Source organism: Strix aluco, chromosome 18 (assembly GCF_031877795.1).
Source record: "Strix aluco isolate bStrAlu1 chromosome 18, bStrAlu1.hap1, whole genome shotgun sequence".
Taxonomy (NCBI): domain Eukaryota; kingdom Metazoa; phylum Chordata; class Aves; order Strigiformes; family Strigidae; genus Strix; species Strix aluco.
The window spans coordinates 10876001-10897757 of NC_133948.1; the positions used below are offsets into that span (position 1 = coordinate 10876001).

The window sequence follows — 21757 nt, forward strand, 5'->3', positions numbered from 1 at the left end:
CCTCCCTCAGGCGGGCCCCTCCCTCCGCGGGCGCCGGGCGGGACGCGCCGCGCATGCGCAGAGCGGCGGCTGGAGTAGGCCGCGGCGCCGCCCGTTGTCGCTCCGCTCGCTGCCGCCGGCGGCCCCCCAGGCCCCCCCTCAGGACGCCGGGCGCTCCCGCCGCCCTCCTCCCGCCGCCACGATGATGATGATGGCGCTGAGCAAGACCTTCGGGCAGAAGCCCGTCAAGTTCCAGCTGGAGGAGGACGGCGAGTTCTACATGATCGGCTCCGAGGTGCGGCCCCGCGCACAAGGGCCCGGGCGGGAAGCGGGCCCGGGGGAGGCGGCGGGCGGACGGGGGGAGCTGCCGGGGGGGGCGGGGTTCGGGCTGGGGAAGGGGCTGAGGGGAGCCCTGTCATGGGGGGTGGCGGAGTCCCGGGCGGGGGAGGGGGGCGGGCAGCGGCCTTCCAGGCCCTGCGGGTCCCCTCTGCCCCCCGGCTGGCGGGCGCTGCCAGGGGCGGCGGGGACCCGGGCTCCGCTCGGGGCCGGGCGGTGAGCGCTGCCCGGGAGCCTCAGCCGCGCTGGGACCAGTGCTCCCAGTAAGGGCGGCTTTGGAGACACGCGCGAGTACGTAGAGACCGGATCCTCGCCTGATCGCAGCCTGAGGCCCCGCTCCCTGATACTCACAAATTTTTGTAGCCCATTTGTTTAGAGTTTTGGATTCTTTCACATGCCTTGAGGTAATTAAGCCCATACCTAGGCCTTTGTGGGTAGTAACACCACCAAAATCCGCCAGCACGGCTCTTTCAGCCTTGTGCAAATGGGTTACCAACAGATGCCTGTGTGCAGCATTGTAGCACCCCAGTGTATGTGCTGACACTACATTCTCTCATGTGAGAGGCTGTTCTGCCTCCCCGAAGGCAATTATTGAAGTATGAAACTTGGTGCCTCAGCACCAGGGAAGGGATCGCAGTTGGAAATGGGAAAAAAATGTTTTAGCTCCTGCCCCCCCCAATGTAAAGAAGGAAATATTGGATAAGTTAAATTGCCAGCTGTATAGGTTGAGCAGGGGCTAAAATCCCCTTGTGCTCTCATGGGAAGTACGGTTTGAAAGAAGAACTGTAACTGCAGTCGGCTAATCTGTGAGCTGGCCATGCCAGGCACATGGAAGGAGAAAAAGGGTTGCCTTTTATCTACCATTAATTCTGTCTGTTGATGAGCACTGTGGAGCAACAGATACAATTAAAAGTTACCTGAAAATAGATATAAGATCAAAATGAGTCTTGTCAAACAAAGAATAAAAACCTTACTGTATGGCAGTCTGCCCATGTACTACCAGTGTAAAAATTTGCTTTCGTGGTCTAGAAATAGTTTTGTTGTTCAGCAAGTCCTACTGTAGCCTTCAGCCCAGGTGAGGATCTTGTGCCAGGAAGAATGAACTGCTTTACAGATCTTCAGTAAATTTGAAAAAGGATTATTGGCAGCGATCACATTTTACATGTTCAAAGGATTTAAAACAAAATACAAGTCTCTGGGCATTTGCTGTATTCAAGCAATGTCTGGATGGCACAGAGGTTCACAGTAAAAATTATAACTGTTGAAGAAACTGGGTACCAGTACTCCTACTGAGCATTGTGCATTGAAACAGAAACTGAAGTAAAGAAAGCTTAGGTTGTTCAAAAATGCATGAAAATGAATGGAGTTTTTTCCTATTAAATGGATTATTGGCAACGGATGTGAGATTTTTTTTCTTACTGGCTACTGAAATAAGTGCTGATAAAAGTTTTGTTTTCTGTATTGCTGCAAAAATTGCAATGCTGTATGATGCCAAACCCGGTGCAGTCAGTCTGTCATGAAAAACAAAAACTTAAGAGGTTCCTCTTACTGCAAGAGCTGAATTTGTTTCAGCTTCTGCTAAAAAAAATCTCTTCAATGGAATAGCAGGCCACATCTCCACTTCTCTTGTAGGTGGGGAACTACTTGCGTATGTTCCGGGGTTCCCTGTACAAGAGATATCCCTCGCTCTGGAGGCGACTAGCCACAGTGGAAGAAAGGAAGAAGATCGTGGCCTCTTCACATGGTGAGAAGATGAGCAAACATTCCCAGTAATGTTTATCTGAAATTTTGTCTTGAGAAAAACTGTCTCTGTCAATTCAGAAGCTTGTGCACCTTTAGGGCTTGTATGACTTCAGATTGTCCCAGTGATGGAGTGCTCTGCAGTGGTGGCACCAGTAGCTCCTGGTTCAGCCTAGCAACAAACATCAACTGATCAACAATGTCCTAAAATCAAAACATCCATCATGGCTTTCCTGGGGTTGGCTGCATTCATCACAAAGCAAAAGCCACATCTCAAAATCAATACCATATTCCAGAAGAGACTTTTATAGACAGAGGGGCATTTTTGTCTCTCTTGTCAAATAGATGCCCCATTGAAAATGGTTGTCTTTGCTTAACTCTGCTTCTTGTAGGGACTGAATGTTTATGACTGCCAGAATTTGTTCTGGTGTGTTGCTACTGGTGTGACTGCTGCAGTGAGAATATAGCTGCCTTGGTATTATTTTTGTGGGAGACTAATAACAAGCAGTTAAATTTCCTAGCAGTATGACCTGTACACTCTTTAGACTAAAGCATAATAAAAATAAATGGTTTATTCTGGACTTATGTCTCATTCCTTTGAGTATCCTGCTGACCTGTTGCTTTATTTTCTTTTTTTTCTTTTTCCCAACAGAAAATCAGCGGTCTCATAGTCCCAGAAGATGTAAGTCTTATCTGTGTGTTATTCTTAGCTGTGCTAGAGGAAGACTCTCCACTGTGACCTTTGGTTCTATTACAATATATATTAATGTCTAATCCTCTTCCTCTGATCTCTCCCTGTGGTTGCCCTAATTGTGCATCCTGATCACATGCTCAACTCTCCTTTCTCAGGAACCTTAGCAGGACTCTCAACTGCAGATGGTCTCTGTTATTCAGTAAGAGCTGTCCTGAGGTTTCTCCCCCTTTCCCAAGTCTTATCAGCTTTTCTATTGGTCATTGCCTCTCTATTTCCAAGCTTTGTGTCCCCTGAGGATTTATTGTTTTCTGGGCTTTTCCTCCCAGAAGGCTGTGGAAGAGATTTTTACATCATTTTGGCAGATGTAGGTGTGCAGAGCTAAACCATGTGATGGCAAAGGGCAACTCAGAGTAGGAAAGGAATTGTTTTTCTCTTCCTCTTCTGAAGTAAAAGCACATTAGATTTACAAATTATCTAATAATTATGAGGATTTAAGGACTACTTTTCTGAAATTTTGTTTTTGTAGTGTTCCTTTCCATCTTAAGTAAATTTCATAACAGAAATGACCAGAGTCTATAAGTAATTTGTACCCTGGAAGAAGGAGATTCATCCAGTGGTAGGACCTGAGGGAAGCACATGTCATTCTAACCCTCCCTGGGTCTTGACTCTTGGCCCAAATGAAAGACATTTTTAATAGAGTATGAACAGGATAGGTATACAAGGGAAAGAGAGATTGATGCCTTTTTTTGCTTTTTACTTGCTTTATCACTGTGGAACCATTTCAAGGTGTCATACTGCTTTTGTCTTTTGAGTTGTATTTCTTCTCTAGGCTTAGTGGTGGGGATTGCCGTGCATTAACTGAGACATTCCACCCCTGCTCCCAAGAAAGTCATATTTATTCCTGCTGTTTAGATGGATGTCAAAACCAGGTTATATTTCTTTAGTGCCAGGCAATGTGGCTGGGCTTCTGGTCACTCCAGTGCGAGTAATCTACCCCAGTAGCAGAGCATCCTGGTGTGTGAGGGAGAGTAGAGGCTTCTGGCAGCTCAGAAATGATGGTGGAAAGTTTTGTCATCTTAATTTATCCCATGTGTACAAAATGCCATGTCAAAACCTTTCTTGAAAATTAAATGTCTACGAGAAGATAAATGAAGCCCAGAGGACTTTTGGGGCACACACTCATACCACTTAACCTATTTTAGTCTCTCCTGCAGTGGCAGGGAGGGCTTTTCACTATGCAGCCTATTAATGCTCCAGTGATATGTGGTACTTTCCCATGTTAATTATTGGCATCTTTCCTGATAATAGATCATGGCTATACAACATTAGCCACTAGCGTGACGCTGTTAAAGGCCTCTGAAGTGGAAGAGATCTTGGATGGGAATGATGAGAAGTATAAGGCAGTGTCTATCAGCACAGAACCTCCTACCTACCTCAGGTAACCAGCATCGGTGAGGGCCAAGATCAGAGATGTCAGCTTGGGCAGGAAACGCAAGAAATTGCATAAACCCCGGCTGTTGTGCAGGGGGATGTTTGCCAGTCTGTGCCAAGGGTCGTTTGCAGTGTTGGGCAAATTAAGATCTCCAGAGCGTAAGGATTGGGTTACTGCCCACATACAACAGGAAGAAAAACATAAGTGTTTGATGATACAGCTCTTTTTGCAATTACTGCATTCCAGCTGTAACAGATGTTTTGCAGAACACACTCCCTGCACGTACTGCCTTCTGGAGACGTCGCGTTTCTCAGCAGTCCTTTTATAAAGTAGAGATAGAAAATCCAAATACGAACCTAGTATTTATAACAGTGCACCTGGCTTCATATCTAATGAATAATTGTAAGCTGGAGAATGGGCTTCCCAGAGGCTAGTGTGGAACATGAGTTCTCAGTAGGACAATATTGTCAAGGGTTCCAGAATAAAATAGCAGGAGCTCATAATAGGACTTAACGTTTAAAGTTCTGCTGCCTTTTAAGTAGTAGCAGCACTCAGGGTCTGGAGTTTAACATTCAGTCTCCTTCTTCAGAGAACAGAAGGCAAAGAGGAACAACCAGTGGGTGCCAACCCTTCCCAACAGCTCTCACCACCTGGATGCAGTGCCGTGCTCAACAACGATTAACAGAAATCGCATGGGCAGGGATAAGAAGAGGACATTCCCTCTGTGGTAAGACAGCTTCCTGCTTCCGAAAAGTGGAAACAGTTGCCAAAATGACATGCTGCCAGGGTAGGGCTGATCAGTTAATGTTATGTGATTCATCTCTGACAAAAGACATACAGGTCGCTAATGTGGAGGTTCTTAGTTAAACTGTATCTCTTGAGGCTCTTCCTTACAGAAGCCAGCCATGGCTCAGAGAGGAGGCTTTCCTTTTGTCAGGAAAATGGTTCATTCTTTTCCTGATGAGTTCCTTCTACTTTCTGCTGATTTGCTGAGCAATTGTCATTTGAGGAGCCTGCAAAGCCTCTCTGTGAAGGACAGGCTGCCCCTCACTGACGTATTCCAGTAACTTTGATCTAATTTCTTCAATGGAAAATGCTACCGTGGCTTGTGACCAACTTTTATTTTTCATTATAATAGTTGAGGAAAATAAGCTAATTGTAATCCTGGAAAGCTTCCCTGTTTTATTTGCAGGAATGTATTATGATAGATATAATAAAAGGTGATAAACTGATATTGGTTGCCATAGCCCTGTAAGCTTGCATTGAGGAGTCTGTCTAAAGACTGATGGGGGAGATGGAGTGTGGGGATTGCTTCCAACAAACCTTGCCTTCCCTCTATGGATGCCAGATGTGTCATGTGCTAGTTGCATATACTGTGGTGTTGCTCTTCATATTAGCTTTGATGACCATGACCCAGCAGTGATCCATGAGAATGCGTCCCAGCCGGAGGTTCTGGTTCCAATCAGGCTTGATATGGAAATTGATGGGCAGAAACTCAGAGATGCGTTTACGTGGAACATGAATGGTATGTAGGAAGGAGAGTTTCGTGGGGCTGGAGAGATACAGTTGTACCCGTCACCAAATATGAAGAGAGAACAAGCATGAGTGTGCCTGTCCTTGTCCCATATACACAAAGCTTTAAAGCTCTCCCACTCTGGACTGTATTCAGCTCTGATGTCTCTTAGCGAGTGCTGTGCCACCTCCATGGGTTGCAGTCATTCCTGGACACATGTAATCTGAAGAGTTTAACTGGCCTATTCTCCTGACCCAGTTCATCAGCTCAGCAGTCTGACACTATCCTGTTAGCTGAGGTACCTTGAATACAGAACAGTTAATGTGTATGGCTCCTTTATCTGTGTGGAGTATTAGACCATAGCTACATTGTCTCCATGGAGCAATTAAGAAGACTGTATGTCCCTGTGTCAGTGTGCACATCCTTACAAACCTGATTCAAAACACCCTTATAGAAGCAAAAGGTGATGCATTTGGAATTCCCTTTGTCATGCTGTGGGATTAATTTTGTGTATTCTCTAAGTGCAGACATTGATTTCTGAGAAAGTTAACACTCTGTTCATTCTTGTTCTGTATCAGAAAAGCTAATGACCCCAGAAATGTTCTCTGAGATCCTTTGTGATGACCTGGATTTGAATCCTCTGACCTTTGTCCCTGCTATTGCCTCTGCCATCCGACAACAGATCGAGTCGTACCCAACTGACAGTATCCTAGAAGATCAGTCAGACCAACGAGTTATTATTAAGGTAATACAGGAAGGCAGTAGAACGAGAGCTGAACCATTTGTGTCTCTCTGGTTATGTTACGGGGGAGTAGGAGTACAACGGCTTCCCTCAGAGAAAAGGAGTCTTTAATTCAGTCTTGCTTCCAGATTGTGTTTTGTCCTTTGTATTGAGAATAGAACCAAGGTGGCAGATTAATGTCCCAGCCCCTGATATGATGAAATAGTTCAATTAAAGCATTGTCATGTTCTTTTGGAAGAACTGAACCTAGGTGAGCAGAGCTGAGTTGTCTTCATGCTATTGGAATTAGGAATTCAAGTTAAGGATCTCTGCAGATGCAGGGAACTAGGAGTTACTACTCTGCTTCTCTTCTCCAGCCTTTGCTTCCTCAGTTAAACTACCTTTGAGAAACTATTGTGAGAATGGAAACAAATTACCTGTTTCTTCCCTTGTCTCCAGCTAAACATCCACGTAGGGAACATCTCCCTTGTAGACCAGTTCGAGTGGGACATGTCGGAGAAGGAGAATTCACCAGAGAAGTTTGCCTTGAAGCTGTGCTCAGAGCTTGGCCTGGGTGGGGAGTTTGTCACTACTATTGCCTACAGCATCCGGGGACAGCTGAGTTGGCATCAGAAGACCTACGCCTTCAGGTACAGACCTGTCATCTTCCTTGTACAGCTGCGGGGGGGGTGTGTTCATACGTCATGGGCGTTCGCATCAGTGAATCATAGAACAGTTAACCTGATGCAGAGAGTTTTGTTTGAAATTGGTCCTTACAGCTTGCACCGTTCTGTCCTCCTTACAGTTTTTTGTGCTTGTGCTCAAGTATCTTTTCCTGTTGGGTCTAATACATTTCAGGACCAAGTACTGAAATGTCAGCTTTTGCTGCAGAATGAAAGGCTGTTGTAATTAACAGTGACTGAATACCTGGTGTTTCCCTCTTCTAATGTATGCTAATGATGAGACCCAGACGTATTTTTGGTTTTTTGGCTTTGCCTGACTTGGGCCATCCACTGTCTCAAGGTTTGGTGTTTTGAACTAATACTGATTGAAACTGTAGCTCTCTACCCTGGCTGACATTAAAATTGGCTTGATCATAGGCTCTTCTCACAGCTGGAATGCAGCAGTGTCAGGTTTGGTTAGTCAGTTTTGTAACTTGTCTCCTAACAATAATCATTTCCAGTTGTGCTGTGCAGTGTTCTGTAGTGAGTTACTGTACTAATGTTATCCTCAGCATGTTGCTGAGTCTGCAGACTCCAAGTATCCCTTAATGTGCGCTGTGAGGTTTTTTGACCTCAGGTCATGGCGACAGTTGAGGAAGTTTGAGAGTTCAGCAAGTGACATATTTGCAGAGGTGAGGGGAATGGCACTGCTGACACCAGTTTTGTAGAGGTCAGTTCAGGGAAGCGGGCTGACCTGCCTGGGCAGCAAAGGGAAACATGCCCAGCCCTGTCCTACCTCAGGGAGAGGGCAACGAGTAGTTGGTATGGGGGTGAGCAAGGAGAAGCTGGGGGCTGCCATGAGCTCTGCTCCTTCCTCCTCCTCCACTTGAAGGTTTCCTGTCTGGTCAACCTTCTGTGGAAAACAGGCACTGATCTGCTCTGGACCAGTTGTTCTTCCACTAGTCTCACGCTGCTTCCTCTGGAGGTTGTTTTTATCCTGAAAATCTTCCACAGCAACTACTTGGTTCTAAAATGATCCCCAGAGTGGTTCATATTAGAAAGTGGAAAGGGGCCCTTTCCCACACAGGACTTAAACTTTTCTACTGAAACAGACTGTGTGTCCATCCCGCCAGTGTCCCTTCTCCTCACAGGGGTGGGGAGGTGACTTCTACCTTGCCATCCATGACAGCTGACTGATATTTGCAGATCCAGCATGGGACCACATCCAGCTGTAACAACAGAACAGTGGGTGTGTGTTCCCGAGAAATGATGGGAACTTGGAGGGTGGTGGAATCTGATACCTGTAGTACTGCCTCTTCTTCCCTGCTGCTGAGGGTGTTATGAGAGAAGTGAGCTAGCACTGTCTGCATTGTGGCCTGCAGTGGCAGAAAGTGAAAGTGTCCCTGCTGGTAGCTGTAGTCCTTGGAGCCAGTGTGAAGTAGACTTTAGTCTGTAGTTTAAGCCAGCTATGGCAGGGAGGAACGAGTTCATTGCCATGAGGTTTAGTGTTGCCTGAGCATTCCCATGAGTTGGAGCTTTCCTCTTCATATCCTCCTTGAAGTAGAGAGGGGGCCCTGTTCACTCCATGCTGGCCAGGAAGCCCTCTTTTCTATTGATAGTTTATTTACTTTCCCAGTTAATTTACTTCAACAACTTTTTAGCATACTGCCTCACAACCCACAGGGCATTTGTTCCTAACTCTTGTCACTTGGTGCATCAGAGGCAGGCGTTGTCCACATTTAGAGGACACTAAATGTTCTCAGTCCTTCCTGTCCTTCTCCACGTATTGCAGATATCAGAGTTAAAAAATTAATCTGTGCATATGTTAACTGTCATGAGGGGGGTTCATTTCTCCCTTTGCTTCCTATCAGTGTCCGTAACATGCAGCATGTTAGGTTTTAGCCAGTGCTGCCCAGGCTCTCTCAGATATATCATATTAATGCCAACCTCACAGTATCTGATTGTTGTTCCTAAAGAGTGCTTCCTTTTAGAGGTAGTTCAAACAGGTAGATTTCAGGCCTTCTTTAGACTGTGGCAATATTGCAAGGGGGAGAATCAAAAACTAGGAAGGAAACCCCAACAGAACAAAGTATGTAGACGTGAGCTGTTCAGGGAGGAAAAAACATCTAATTTAAACCTTGTTTTGTGTCATAGTACAAACACATCCTCCTCTTCCCTTTTTTCTTCCAGCAAAGGAGTACTTTTGAAACCTTACAGTGATTAATGATATTTGGGTTCTGTGGCTGGTTAGCTCCTGAATTCCCAAACCACAGGAGCGGTGGTTGCTCCAAAGTCATTCCGCTGATGTAAGGAGAAGGTCTGCTTTAGATGTATCAAAAGACCTTAATATCTCAAGGGACTGGGGGTTTGAGAAGTCATGTGCCTCTTAATCATCTGAGGGAGAGGTGAAACTGTCTTGTAGTTGATGAAAGCCAGGGCAGTTCTTTCAGCTGGCCTGCTCTGTGCAAAACAAGGAGAGCCTGAAAGCCCAGTGGGAAGGGCAGGACTGGAAGCAGGCAGGTAACTGCTGCTTACGGGCTCTTCAGGGGATGGTGTGCTGCCACGTTTCCTGCCTTGGTACTGAGTGTCTGTAGTGGCAGCACACAGCACTTCATAGCCAGAGTTTTGCCTTCAAGACCTGAATGGTGGCACAGGTTCTCTCTCGCACCAAACCTACATGTCTGAGGAGTCACCTTTTCCAAAAGACAATGTTTCCTTGCCCCATTGGTGTGCCTGTGACACTACTGCCAGGGGCCCATGCCCTAGCAGAGGGAGTGTCTTGCTCTACTTGGAATCCTGCAGCCTTTCAGTCGTTCTGCCAGCAGCACTGACCTCTTATCAGAAAATAACAGGGGAGGAGGAGCTGTCTTACTTTGGAGGTTGGGAGATGAGGATTTTTTTCAGTTTATCTCTTGATTCTTTGCTAAAGAAATGTGGTATCTGAGTTGACTTGCAATTAAGTTACACGTATGAGGTTGCCTTTCCAATCCTCATTTAATTCTAGTGGGTGGTCAGTGTTAAGCATAATAAATGAGGCACAGACCATGCTATTGAGTCAGAAAAGCCAATTAAGATCTAGTACTTAGCCTGGAATGTGTAGCAGACTGGGGCTAAGCTGAAATTCCTGGGTTTGAGTGTTGCTTAGTGGACGTCAGCAGTACTGAAAGTAGATTTGATTAAAGCTTCCTCCCAGGATCAGATACCAAAGGCTCTGGATTAATTTTTCATTGTAGCATTACTTTGAAGCGTTGTTATTCTAGACTAATAGCTTTGATGCAGATGTTGCCTGTTCCTGTGGTGATTAGGAATTGAGTTCCTTCCTGGGGGAATGAGAGGGCTGCCCATGAGCACTGAAATCCTCTGCATGGAGGCACGTCCCTAGGGAGGGGGCCAGATGTGTGTGCACACCTGCCCGAGGGCTCCTCTTGCACACACACTTCGTGCAGCCACTTTATAGAATTCAAAGCAAACATTTACATTCTGAGGCTCCTCTATATTTATGCTGGGCTTCCGCTCCACTGTCAATATTTGGGAAGCTACTCCTGGTCAGTTCCTGTTGACTTTTACTGAAAAGTGGCTAGTGAAACAGTAAATATTTTTGTGCATGTGATAATACAGCTGGTCAGGGCAGAGAGATCTCTGAGGAGCAGATCTTGTGATCTGGAACAGTCTGGTCTTTCAGTGCTTGTGCAGGCAGTAGCCCCAGTTGCTGGTTGCAACAGCAGGTCCTAAAAGACTCTCCTAAACTGCCTTTCCATGGCAGTTGGGAGGACAATGCTCATTCCACTGTCAGGCTCCCAGAAAACCAGACTTTTGCCAGGGAAGAGCTGTCAGAGGTGTGCTAGGCAAACTGCAGCAGAAAGTCAGAGTTGCTGAACAGCAAAGCTAGACAAAGAGCCCTGTTAACAGTCCCTGCTCAGCTGCTGTGCCAGGAGAAGCGCTCCCGACACTAATAAACTGGTATGAACTTTCCCTGGGCTTACTGGGTTTGAACACTGTCAGCCAGGTACATAATGGCCCTTGTGGGAGAGAACTGTGTCAGCCAGAGTTGCTTTGACAAACCCCTCTCTGGTGGTGAAAGGAGATGGTCATAGTTGGTCTCCTAGAAACTTCAGGCTCCTCAAGATTGTAACCATGAGCCCCTCGTGTGCTTCGGGAATCAGGCTGTGTGAAGCAGGGCTAAGACTGAATGCTTAATCCTGAGACACTGTAAATGATGCTCTGTTGTCCTTGTGTCTTGCATCTGGGCTGGTAACCCAGAGGAGTGCTCTGGGACCACTGATGGATGTTGCTTTGTTGCCTTCTGCCCTGCCGTGCAGCGAGAACCCTTTGCCGACGGTGGAAATTGCCATTCGCAACACGGGCGATGCTGACCAGTGGTGCCCTCTCCTGGAAACCCTCACAGATGCCGAGATGGAGAAGAAGATCAGAGACCAGGACAGAAATACAAGGTGCTGCCACTGGTTCAGACGGTTCTCCTCCTGGCCTGTCTCTAAGACAGAACTTAAAAGCTTTGATGTTTGTCTTTCTCTGCTGAGAGCCAACTGGCAGGATTTCAAGCTTGCACACCACAACAGAAACTCATATCCCTTTAGCTTCAGGATATTAAACTGTTATCACCTTGCTGCACAAACATTTAAATCTCTAACCATCTCCTGCTTGAAGCAAAGTTTCCTTTTTTTTTTTTTTCCTTTTTTTCTTTTCCCCGAGCTCTCAGCTTGTGCAGGGGGATCAGTTTCTATAGGAAGGCATTCATCAAAAATATTGGTGTTTCATGCACTGTCATGCTACCTAGAATTCTGCCACAAGGTTTCCTTTTAGGTAGGGTAAAGTGCTGGTTGATGTAGGAGTGGGCAAGCTCCCAGCTCCAGCCTGACGATGCCAGCATGGGAGCACTGCTGTGATTCCAGGAGCTCTGCGCACCAGAGACCTGCTAAGCGATGTTTGACAAGCAGCTGAGAGCACTTGCTCCTACTTGGTGACATTGCTCCTGGCAGATACAAATGAACTGCTAGAATGTCTCCAAAAGATACATTGTGGGAACAGTAGATAATGCTGGCTCAGCTCTTTCCCAGGATTTTTTTTTTACTGCTGATCAACAGATTCATAATTATTTTGCTTCTCTGCTATGGCTGAATAGTTTTCAGTAGGGATTGGTTCAATCCAAGTTTGTGAGCAAAAGTGCCCTAAAAGCTGTTACTGAGAATAGTGTCTTAGCCTTATCAACAGGTGACCAAGGAAGTCTGTGTAGGCAATAAACCTGTCTACAGCATTCACAAGGCTGCAGCAGCCTCCCCAGAAGTGTTGGCTTTAGTAAGATTTCACATGACTGTAACACAGCACTCACTGTACCTCTTTATCTCTCTCCTAGGCGCATGAGACGTTTGGCCAATACTGCTCCAGCCTGGTAATCTTCCTGTTGTGACACTGGTGCTCTTCCTACAGACTTTATCCCTACTCCTCTCCCCACATGGATCTAGGATTGGCAGGGGTCTTTCTGTCCCTGAAGGGGACACACATCCCACTTGCCAAGAGTTCCCAGTACTGCTGACTTCTGCCCCCATCCCTTCCACCTAAATGCCACGTAGCAAGAACGCTGCGCTAGCATGTGATCTAGCCAAGACCTGTGGCAGCTGTTGGAGCCCTTATATACCTGTGTGTGGACAGTGTAAAGATTTTTTTTTTTTTTTGTATAGGTGCAACATGCACTATTAGGACAACTTTTTAAATAAAAGGAATGCATACTACTTAGGTTGAGTTCAGTAAGTTTGAATGAATACTGTATCATCTCACTATGTTTTGTGGTATTCTGGTGACTGAATAGTCCTGGGGCCTGGTATTAATGTTTTTGGGTATAATGCTGAACACTCACATGCAGTGAGTCTCCCTGAAGCATGGTGGAAACTGAATGCTTTCCTTCAACAGATAAAACAGCCCAAACTCTTTTGCTGCAAGAGAAAGTGAGAATTAAAACTAGAAGAAGAAAATGACTCTGTAAAGGACCAGTCTGTTCCCACACTTGGTGCAGTCTGTAATGAACTCAGGGAGGTGTTTGGCTGATGCCTTGACAAGCATAGAACAGTTTAACTGAAATCATAAACTTAACATTCCTGTCTGTCAGCTGTCAACCTGCTGCATGCTGAACCCTTTTTTCTGTGAAGATTGCATCTGGAAAACAACAGCATCTCTGAACTGGTACAAAAGTTGAAGCCTGCAATCACCGAGACTGCAGCTTTGCTTCAGCAGGGGCCTTTGCTGTGGTCATTGTCAGCACCCACAGCTGGCAGGTACAGTGCACCCAAAGTAAAGTGGGTGTCTTAAATACCCTTAGCACTGCAGTGTCAGGATTTTGCAACCCTAGAAACAACCTGTCTTTCCCTGAGGAGTTTAAAAACAGAAAATCCATTGAAGTGAGATTAAAAAAAAAAAAAAAATCAAGCTTGCTTAAAAACCTAATTACAATCTACCTTGCTGTTGAGGTACACCAGCTCTTTGATAGAGTTCTGACCATTCACTGCCAGAACTGATGAGTGTTGCAAGCAGGGCAGATTTTGCTGGCAGCCTGACAGTATGTTCAGGCCTTTATGATAAAGCCAATAGGTTTTATGGTCCTTGCTGATCCACCCACACTGCTAGCACAGTCAAAAAAACACTTTCCAGCCTTAATTTATCATGTTTAGACTTGAGTAATAACAGAGCCAGTTCTGATTCCTGGGTGGGAGGGAACTTTTTCCAGATGTTTGTCTGTAGAAACCAAAAACTTGCAATTTAGCAACAATATTATTAGTGTCTTATCTGAGGCTCCTGTGACAGAGTGGTACTCTATCCATTATTCCTTATTAGAGAGGTTGAAGGGTTATTTTGGCAAGCAAGACAAAACCTGGGATTCCTGCTGCATCTTAGCCTCCCATGCAGAACACAGATTTTGCCTAATGAACATAAAAACTCCCAACTCTTCCTGAGAACACTTCAGCCTCTCTTTGTTATGATCAGGTACTTCTGCAAGCAGCTTCTCCACAGAATTCAACCAAAACAAGCACGGAACTGCTGTAGCCTTGAACTAGCATCTGTGGTGCAATTTTTGAATTGCTGTGAAGCTTGTGTTTACCTAATCCCAAAGTTCACAACAAGGTATGGGCACGCAAAGACTGCAGGCTCTGTAGCAGGTTTACAAGCACCTCCCTCTGCTTCTCAAGCCCCAGAGAGGCTGTAGGAATTGTCCCTCCAGGCAGCCAGGAGCAAGGTAGGACAGTCCAGGGGGGCAAGTCCCAGAAAGACTTCAGCCAGCTTTCTCCATACTACTAGGGAACAGCTGGGAGCAACTTCCTTGCTCTATAATCACAACTCCTTGGCTTAATCTAGTATTCCAGCTAAAGTGTAGCTCAGCTTTTGCAGTTCAAAGTCACATTTCAGAAGCAATTTAAAACAGAATGTCTGCAGCCTTTAAAGACAAACTCCCAGGGACACCAGCATCTGTGTTACTGGGTCATGAGCAAAGTGTTTAGCCAAGTACCTGTTGGGTCTGAGGCTGCCTAGCCCTTGGTACCACTGTGTCTTCTAGAACAAGATTACCATCTGTACAGGTCTTTCATCCTCTTCCTAGAGGGAAACATAAGTGTAGCAAAATAGCTTGTTCAAATTAAGTCTGTTTTTTTCATAAAAAGGGTGTTTTCATGGGAAGGAAGCCCACAAGGGAGGTGGGAGTGGGGGCTGTGGTTCAATCTTCCTTTGCCACAAGGCTTCTGTATCATTCTTAATTGGATGCTGGTTACTCACATTTCTCTTAGTAGTTTTAGTGGTGGTTTGCAAGCTTGTCTAGCTGAGCAGACAGCAACATTACCAAAGAGCTCTCTTAAGACACAGTGTTTGCAAATTTACTCCAAAGGCTTTGGGGTCTGATATAAGCACAGGTGTGTACTGCATTTAGCAGGAATGACTAAATCCATTTAGTACAGCTGCTCATGGCAGGGTCTAGCTTGTTTAGTTTTCCCCTAAAATTCAGATGTTTAAGTTTTAGAACTAAAAAATTTAGCAAGAGTGGATTTACACTGTGTAGACAGCCTTTATTACTAGGGTCAAGTGCTACTTCCAGTCACTGCCTGGATCAAGCAGCCAGCTCTGTCCCCTGTCCTTTCCCAGGCACCCCTTTCTTCAACTAGACACCCCCCACACCCCTCCTCATGCTTTGCAGTCCTGCTGACAGAGGAGGGGAAGACATCTTCCAGCTAGCCTGAACTTTGCTTTGCCCATCAAAAAAAAGAGCCCAAGCAAGCAGCCTGGCAGTTCTGAGCAAAGTCCTGATGAGTACTGGTGAACTGCTGCATCTGCCCCAGCAGAAACGGACGCACAACTGAAAAATAAAGACTTTAATGTAAAGACTCTCTGGAAACAACAACCAAAAAAGGAGTGGGAGACTTAGAGGAAAGGGAGAGGCTGAGCTGAATTCTACCATGGTAGAGTAGGGAGTACTACTTCACCGAAAGCCCACAAAGAGGTCTCACAACAGTGAGAGCCAGGAGCACTAGTCTTTGTACAGAGGGCAAGAGTGACCTGGCACACAGCAAGTCATTAACACGAAGAGAAGGAGTAACTGGTTTAACACCCCATTTGATACTTATTCCCCAGTGGGTAACTGAGGAGCCATCACAACTTCCAGTCCCTGTCCCTAGAACACCATTCAGCAGTTCTTAAGTGCAAAGCTCTGTGGAACCACCTGGTACAAGGGGAAGATGGGTTACCCATACAAACAGTGAAACATTACACATCGGAATGGCAACTGGCATTATTCCAGTCAGATCTCTGGGCCACAGCGTACGTCCAGCCGGAAGAGAGGAATCTGGCCACATGGAGAAGTCCCCTGTGTTATTGTGGATGCTGCTGCTGGTTCTGGTCTTGGTCTCTAGGTTGATTTTCTGGACGATCCTCAGGGAGAGGGTTATAGTTGGGATCCTCTTCAGGTGTGTCAAATACCATCTTCCTGGCAAAGGACATGCCCATCCCACCAGGTAGGCAGGTTAGGGAAGTGAGCCGAGGACAAAACCCCCAGCCCTCCTAGGCACATCCTAGCCCTCCACAGGGCCTGGCCACCTGCCACAGCCACCTGCCTACTGCACCAGCACCAATTGCTCTTCTGCTCAGCTCAATAGGTAACGATGACCGTACCTGCTTCCTTGATCCCTAGGTCAGCTTTGATCCTCAGCATGAAGCAGAACATACCCTGCTTTCTTAAACTACAGAAACATGTCGGAAAAAAAAAAAAAAAAAAAAAATCTTACCTGCATCTAGCATTTCCACAAGCAGCAAGAACACTTCAGTTCAACTAGCAAAGCTTAAGGTACCAGCAACTGCTTTATGGACCCTGTGTACATATGTATATAATGTGCAAAGCGCCAGTGCTTTCTGCAGCAGAGGCATAAACTGTCGAGCTGAGGTGCTACCAGCATGCAACCACGTCCTGTGGTCACCCCACGCTGTCACAGACTACAGTTTGCTATGAAAGTGACCCAGGTTGGGAAGCAACACAGCAAAGCCCAGAAAGAATCAGCTTTACTTACAGGAAGCCAGGGGTTAACAGCAACTTCTTTCCTCCAGGCTGGTTGGGAAAAACATCTTCCAAGAAATAATAGATGTGTCCCACTGCAATCCCTGGGGAGAGATGTCACCAAGGTCAGGCCTAGCTGTGACTCCTTTGCCAGCTGAACAGAGCTGCTGGGAGCTTAAGCAGGATGAAGCTCCAAGAATCCCTCAGCTGTGTACCCACACCACAGCTCCCACCAGAGCCACCTGTGCTGCAGTGCCAGAGGGCCAGCCTGTCTGCTGTGACTCGTGCACAAGCAGGCAGGGAGCCTGTCAGCCTGAAGGCTGCACCGGGCACCCAGGAGACCAGACGCAGCACAAGTGTCAGGCAGAGCTCGCCATACCCAACTTCTGCCCCTGGGGAAGACACAGCCAGATGCAGGTCACAAGCAGGAGCTCAGGCACGAGGCTGGCCACCCAGCAGCCTCAGCCAGCTCACTTTAGGAAACCCACCATCTTAAATAAGATGAAACCAAGAGACAGTGCTAGTGCCCCAGTAGCATCTATGAGAACTGAGAGCACTGTGGCTGCAAAGAGCCCTCGTTCCCAGCACCCGCCAGCTTTGACTTACCCAGTAAGTCGATGATGATGGAGTTGCCCAGGAGCAGAGAGAATCCCATCAGGACCCAGGGCAAGAAGGGGGCCTGGAAGTTAAGAAGCCCAAAGAAGTTCATGCGGATATAAGGGTTCCTGCGACTCCACACGTACACCAGCATGATAGTGAAAGCCTGGCCCAGGAAAAACAGGCTGGCAAAGAGTCCAAATAGCTAAGAACTACTGAGTCAAGGAAAAACCTACCCACCCTGTGCACCACCTCCAGGCAGCACAGGGTGACTTGTGACTAGGAAACCCAGAACTACAGACAGCAGATCATAGTGTGCAAGACATTGCCCGTGCCACAAAACCTTTCTTGGGCTGGCTGAGATGCATTTCCCTCCCTGCCACCCCAGAACAAGATGCTCTGGAGTGGCACGTACAGATTGCTCACTCCTTAAGCTACTTTCTACAGCCATCAAAGACTGGGGAGCTCATATAATCACCTCTACAAAGTGACAATCAAAAATTACCTTCAGAGAAGGGCCTTCACATTGTTACAGCACTTGTAAGCTAGTTTTTAAAACGTGCCACACATCCCATCCTTCTACAGAAGAATTTCAGCAGTGAGATGGCTCATGCCCTTCACAGCCCTCTTCTCCAGGACAAAAGGAGGCAGCTGGAGGCAAAAAATTCCCCTGTCCATCTTCCAGTTGGGCTCCAAATCTCCCCAGGACCAAGCACGTGGCTGCTGCAGGCACCTGGACACTGACTAACCAAACACCCGAGGATGTCCAACAGCCACAAGAGTTCACACAGCTTCATGCAGAGCACCACTGGGAGAGCAGTGCTCTGAACCAGCTGCAAGACATTCAGAAGAGGTGTTATGCTTGGGAGATATTGCTCCCCACCCAGACCATTCTGTCCTACAGTAAAAGAACTTCTAAGATGTGTGAGAGTACCTCCAGCCACTGACAGGTCGCGAGGACAAAGCGCTGGGCTCATGCTGCCTGATGTGCTGACAGGCACCCCACTCCTTGTCCTTATGGCTCTGTGTTCTTCCCTTCAGCTGCAGCTTGGTTTTCTGAGCCAGTCTCATGCCAATCGTAGCAGCGCTCCAGTGTGCTCCACCCACCATCGCCCTGCGGCAGCTGGACGGCTTCTCACAGATTGTAACAAGGGGCTTCCTCTGAGGCTGAGCTTCCTCAGCACAATGCCACACGTCCTCTTCTGGGATCAGGCAGCCCATCCCCTTGTCAGGTGCATCAGCACTTCTGCAGACACCAACACAAGTACTGGCAGTTTTTCCTGTATTTCGCTTCTGCTCTAAGCATACTGGGTGAAGCACAGGCCATGAGACAAGGGTGGGCAAGGCGAGAAGCACAAGCTGTCCCAAACAGCCAGAAGTTACTCCTCCACCACATGCTCAGCAGAGCTCTCCCAAGCCTCAGGGCTCTCTGCCCCATGGCACCGGGAAGGTTCACAACCCATCTGTCTTGGTCAGCAGGCAGGTACCTGCTACAGGCCACACAACACAGGATACAGAGAGCTAGCAGACAAGCCCCACACTACCCACAGCTTCTCAGAAGACACCAAAGAGCCTCAACCAACTCAAAAGGATACCGTCATGAGAAACCCTCCGAAGAGGAACATGAAGACAAAGTCAGCTGTCCTTCCACGGAAGGAGCCTTCTTCTAGCATGCGGCAGTACCTGTACCTGAGAGCAGGTGAGAAGGGAGGGGTTGCAGTATAGGAAATTAACAGCTGGCCACCCTGTGTCCCCACAGCACGACTTTATGGGGAATAAGCCAGCTGCAAGCTGTTTCATCACAGGAAGCTGTCAGCCAGGTGTCCAAGCCCCAGAGCAGAGCAGTGCAAACTTCACCTCACACCACTGACCCCAGGGAAAGAGAGAGGCATCTGCTGTGCTCCAGCCAGAGCTCACCCCAGGAATGGGCACTGCTCTCCAGCACGAGATACAGCAGCACTGCCAGCTTCTTCAGCCTTTTGGCAGGGGTTGCCCTGCAGCAAGCGGAGATGGAGGTGCAGAAGATAGCCACAGTTGTCAGGGGAATGGCTTCAATTCAGACCCAAAGAGTCAAGGGAAGAATCCACAGCCCTAGACTGCCTGAGGAGGAAGATGGATGGGGGAAAAATCGCGACTAAGCCATAAAGGGAGCAGAGAGCTTCACTGAGACCAAAGGATACAGAAATATCATGTTGAAAAAGAAACTGAATCCCAGGGGCCCAAAAAAGAGGAAGTTGGTGATCAGCCTCCATATCTGAAAGAGAAGAGAGAGGAGAGAGAAGGAGGTGGACAGACAGGTCTCTCCTCATCACCCTATCCACTGGAGACACCCAGTCATGCACCCATCCACTCAGAACTACCCCAGGACACCAGACAGCTGCACCACCTTCACATGGGACCTCCCTTCATTGCCCCCACCAGAGTACTCTGCCCTTCCAGGTGTGGGAAAGAAGATTTCTCTATTTTTGTGGAAGGGATGAACAGCCACAATTCAACACACAGAGCCAAAGTAAATCACTGTTTGTGCTTCTCTACCATAAAGCCTTCCCCACCCAGCCTGACATCCGCTGGCCAAACATCTCTGTGTCACAGAAAAAGAAGAGGCAAGTTTTGAGTAAAGGAAAAAAAGGAAATGCCAAGATGGTGTATGGCAGGGAAAGGCTGGAAGAAGTTATCTCCATCCAGGCATCTGTGACAAGAGGGGACACCGTACTGGCAACCAGCTCCCACCAGTCAAAGAATGTTGGAGTAGTGGCAACAAAGCCCCTTGGGATCACACAGGGCTCCCTGACCACTCTGGGGAGCGGGACTCCCAGGGCCCAGCCTGCCGCACCCACCCCTTGCTGGGAAGGGGCAAGAGGGACCCCGAAGCCCGGGCAAGGCCTCACCTGGAACTTCCTGAAGATGAGGTCGGGGTTGAAGTACAGCTGGAAGGGGGTGATGAACTCCAGCTGCTGTGAGAGACAGGCAGAGCAGCTGCCACCCGCTGCCGGGCACCCCCTGCCCTCAGCCAGCCCCTGGCTCCCCCACCGCGGCACCCCCTCAGGGACCCTGACCTCCCCGCCACAGCCCCCCCCCCGCAGGGGCCCCGCGCGCCCTCACCACGGCGGCGGTGGTGAGCACGCAGGCGGTGGTGTAGGCCCGCGTCACGGCCGGCATGCCCAGGTACTCCTGCGCGAAGCCCTGGTAGGCCATGGCGCACAGCGACAGCGCCCAGCCGCGCCGCGGGGCCCTTTAACGCCCCCCCACCCCCGCGCCGCCGCCACGCCCCCGCGGGCCGCGCCCGGCCAATCCCGACGCGACAGGCGGCGCGAGCTGGCCAATCGGAGTGCGCCTCATGCCCTCGGCCTCCCCCCCCGCCGCCAACCCGGAATGGACCCGCTGCAGCAGGTGACGGGCCGGGAGGGGGAGAACCCCTGGGGTGCCGCCTCCCGGAGGCGGGGGGAGCCCCCGCAGCCAATGGCGGCGGGCAGCCCCGGTGACAGGCACATGAGGGGGCGGGGCGGGGAGGGGGAAACAGCAGGTCACGTGTCTCTCAGAAGACGGCCAATCAGCGTGAGAGAAGGGGATCACCGGGGCCGGGGCGGGGCCCGGCTCCGGCCCTGCCTCCGCCCCCCCTCCCCGGGCCGCGCCTTGGCCGGCGGTGGGAGCCGCAGCCTGGGTCCTGCGCTGGCCGAGGCGGCTGGGGGCTGCTCGGCTCCGCTCCCCCGCAGCCCGTCCCCTCGGCAGCGGGTTATTCCTGCGGCCTTGGAGCCGCCGGTTGCTCGGAGGTAGCGGGCCAGGCTGCTGAGAGCTGGGCGGTGAGAAGGGGCACCCGCGTGAGCGCCTCAGCTGGTGTGCCTGGTGCTTGGCTGCTCGGAAGGGTCTTGCCTTCCCTAATGCACAAAGGGCTTTGGGTTTTCAGTAATTCATGCCAAAACCTCCACTTCCTCTTGGTCGGAGGAACGAGGCGCTTCCCCCAGCTGTGCGCGATGGCGGCAGCAGCGCGAGGTGGCTGGAAGGGGAGGGGTGCCGCCGGGGCTCAGGGGTGCGCTGGGGAATGGGACAGCACGGGCATTCAGCTCTCGAGGAGGGAGCAGAGTGCCTCTGCTCCCCACATAACTGTGTCAAGTACATGACAAAACACTCTTTGAAGGGATGATCTGATAAAGGGCTGCATAAACCTGGCGTCCCCTGCTCTCGTGCTGACTGTGTTTTCCAGAGCTGTCTGCTGTGCTCAGCAGTCAGGTCTAACGTTACAGCCACCCTGGTTTCAGACGGAGTAATGGGCCTGGTGTTGGGTTTCTGCAGGAGAAGGTTAAGCTGTCATCAGAGCCTTAATGAGCCCTGAGATTTCCCTTGAAACTCTCAGTTAATGGCAAATTAAATCACCGGTGGGGGAGGGAGCCTTTGTGTTTTCCACCACCTCCACTCTGACTGCCCTTTGAACAAAACCCAGCTGGAAGATGAGGGGACGGGAGGTTAAAGCAACATATCAGGGGAGAGGGGCGAGAAGACAAGAGACAGGTAGGCACCCGTGAGGCCAGGGGACGGGTTCCTGAG

General features: G+C 48.9%; 2 protein-coding genes across 2 annotated transcripts; one reads left to right on the forward strand and one right to left on the reverse strand.

Moving 5' to 3' along the window:
* Positions 1-52: 52 nt before the first annotated feature.
* On the forward strand, positions 53-12824 carry SMARCB1 (SWI/SNF related BAF chromatin remodeling complex subunit B1). The gene is made up of 10 exons (XM_074844692.1): positions 53-274; positions 1948-2059; positions 2708-2737; positions 4058-4187; positions 4771-4908; positions 5579-5706; positions 6273-6439; positions 6875-7065; positions 11397-11528; positions 12449-12824. Exons 1-10 carry the CDS (start codon positions 182-184, stop codon positions 12486-12488), a joined length of 1161 nt encoding a protein of 386 aa, XP_074700793.1. The 5' UTR covers positions 53-181; the 3' UTR covers positions 12489-12824.
* Positions 12825-15428: 2604 nt separating this feature from the next.
* On the reverse strand, positions 15429-20467 carry LOC141931911 (derlin-3-like). The gene is given in 9 exon segments (XM_074844693.1): positions 15429-15922; positions 15924-16054; positions 16240-16307; positions 16632-16722; positions 17225-17420; positions 18811-18904; positions 19396-19469; positions 20104-20169; positions 20318-20467. Coding segments are annotated over 9 exon segments (867 nt in total). The 5' UTR covers positions 20411-20467; the 3' UTR covers positions 15429-15868.
* Positions 20468-21757: the final 1290 nt, after the last annotated feature.

Excerpts from the sequence above, each read along its gene's own strand:
- SMARCB1 (XM_074844692.1), top strand. The coding sequence starts at position 182 with ATGATGATGATGGCGCTGAGCAAGACCTTCGGGCAGAAGCCCGTCAAG. Across the intron at positions 5,707-6,272 it reads GTTTACGTGGAACATGAATG|AAAAGCTAATGACCCCAGAA; the intron begins GTATGTAGGAAG and ends GTTCTGTATCAG. Across the intron at positions 6,440-6,874 it reads ACCAACGAGTTATTATTAAG|CTAAACATCCACGTAGGGAA; the intron begins GTAATACAGGAA and ends CCTTGTCTCCAG.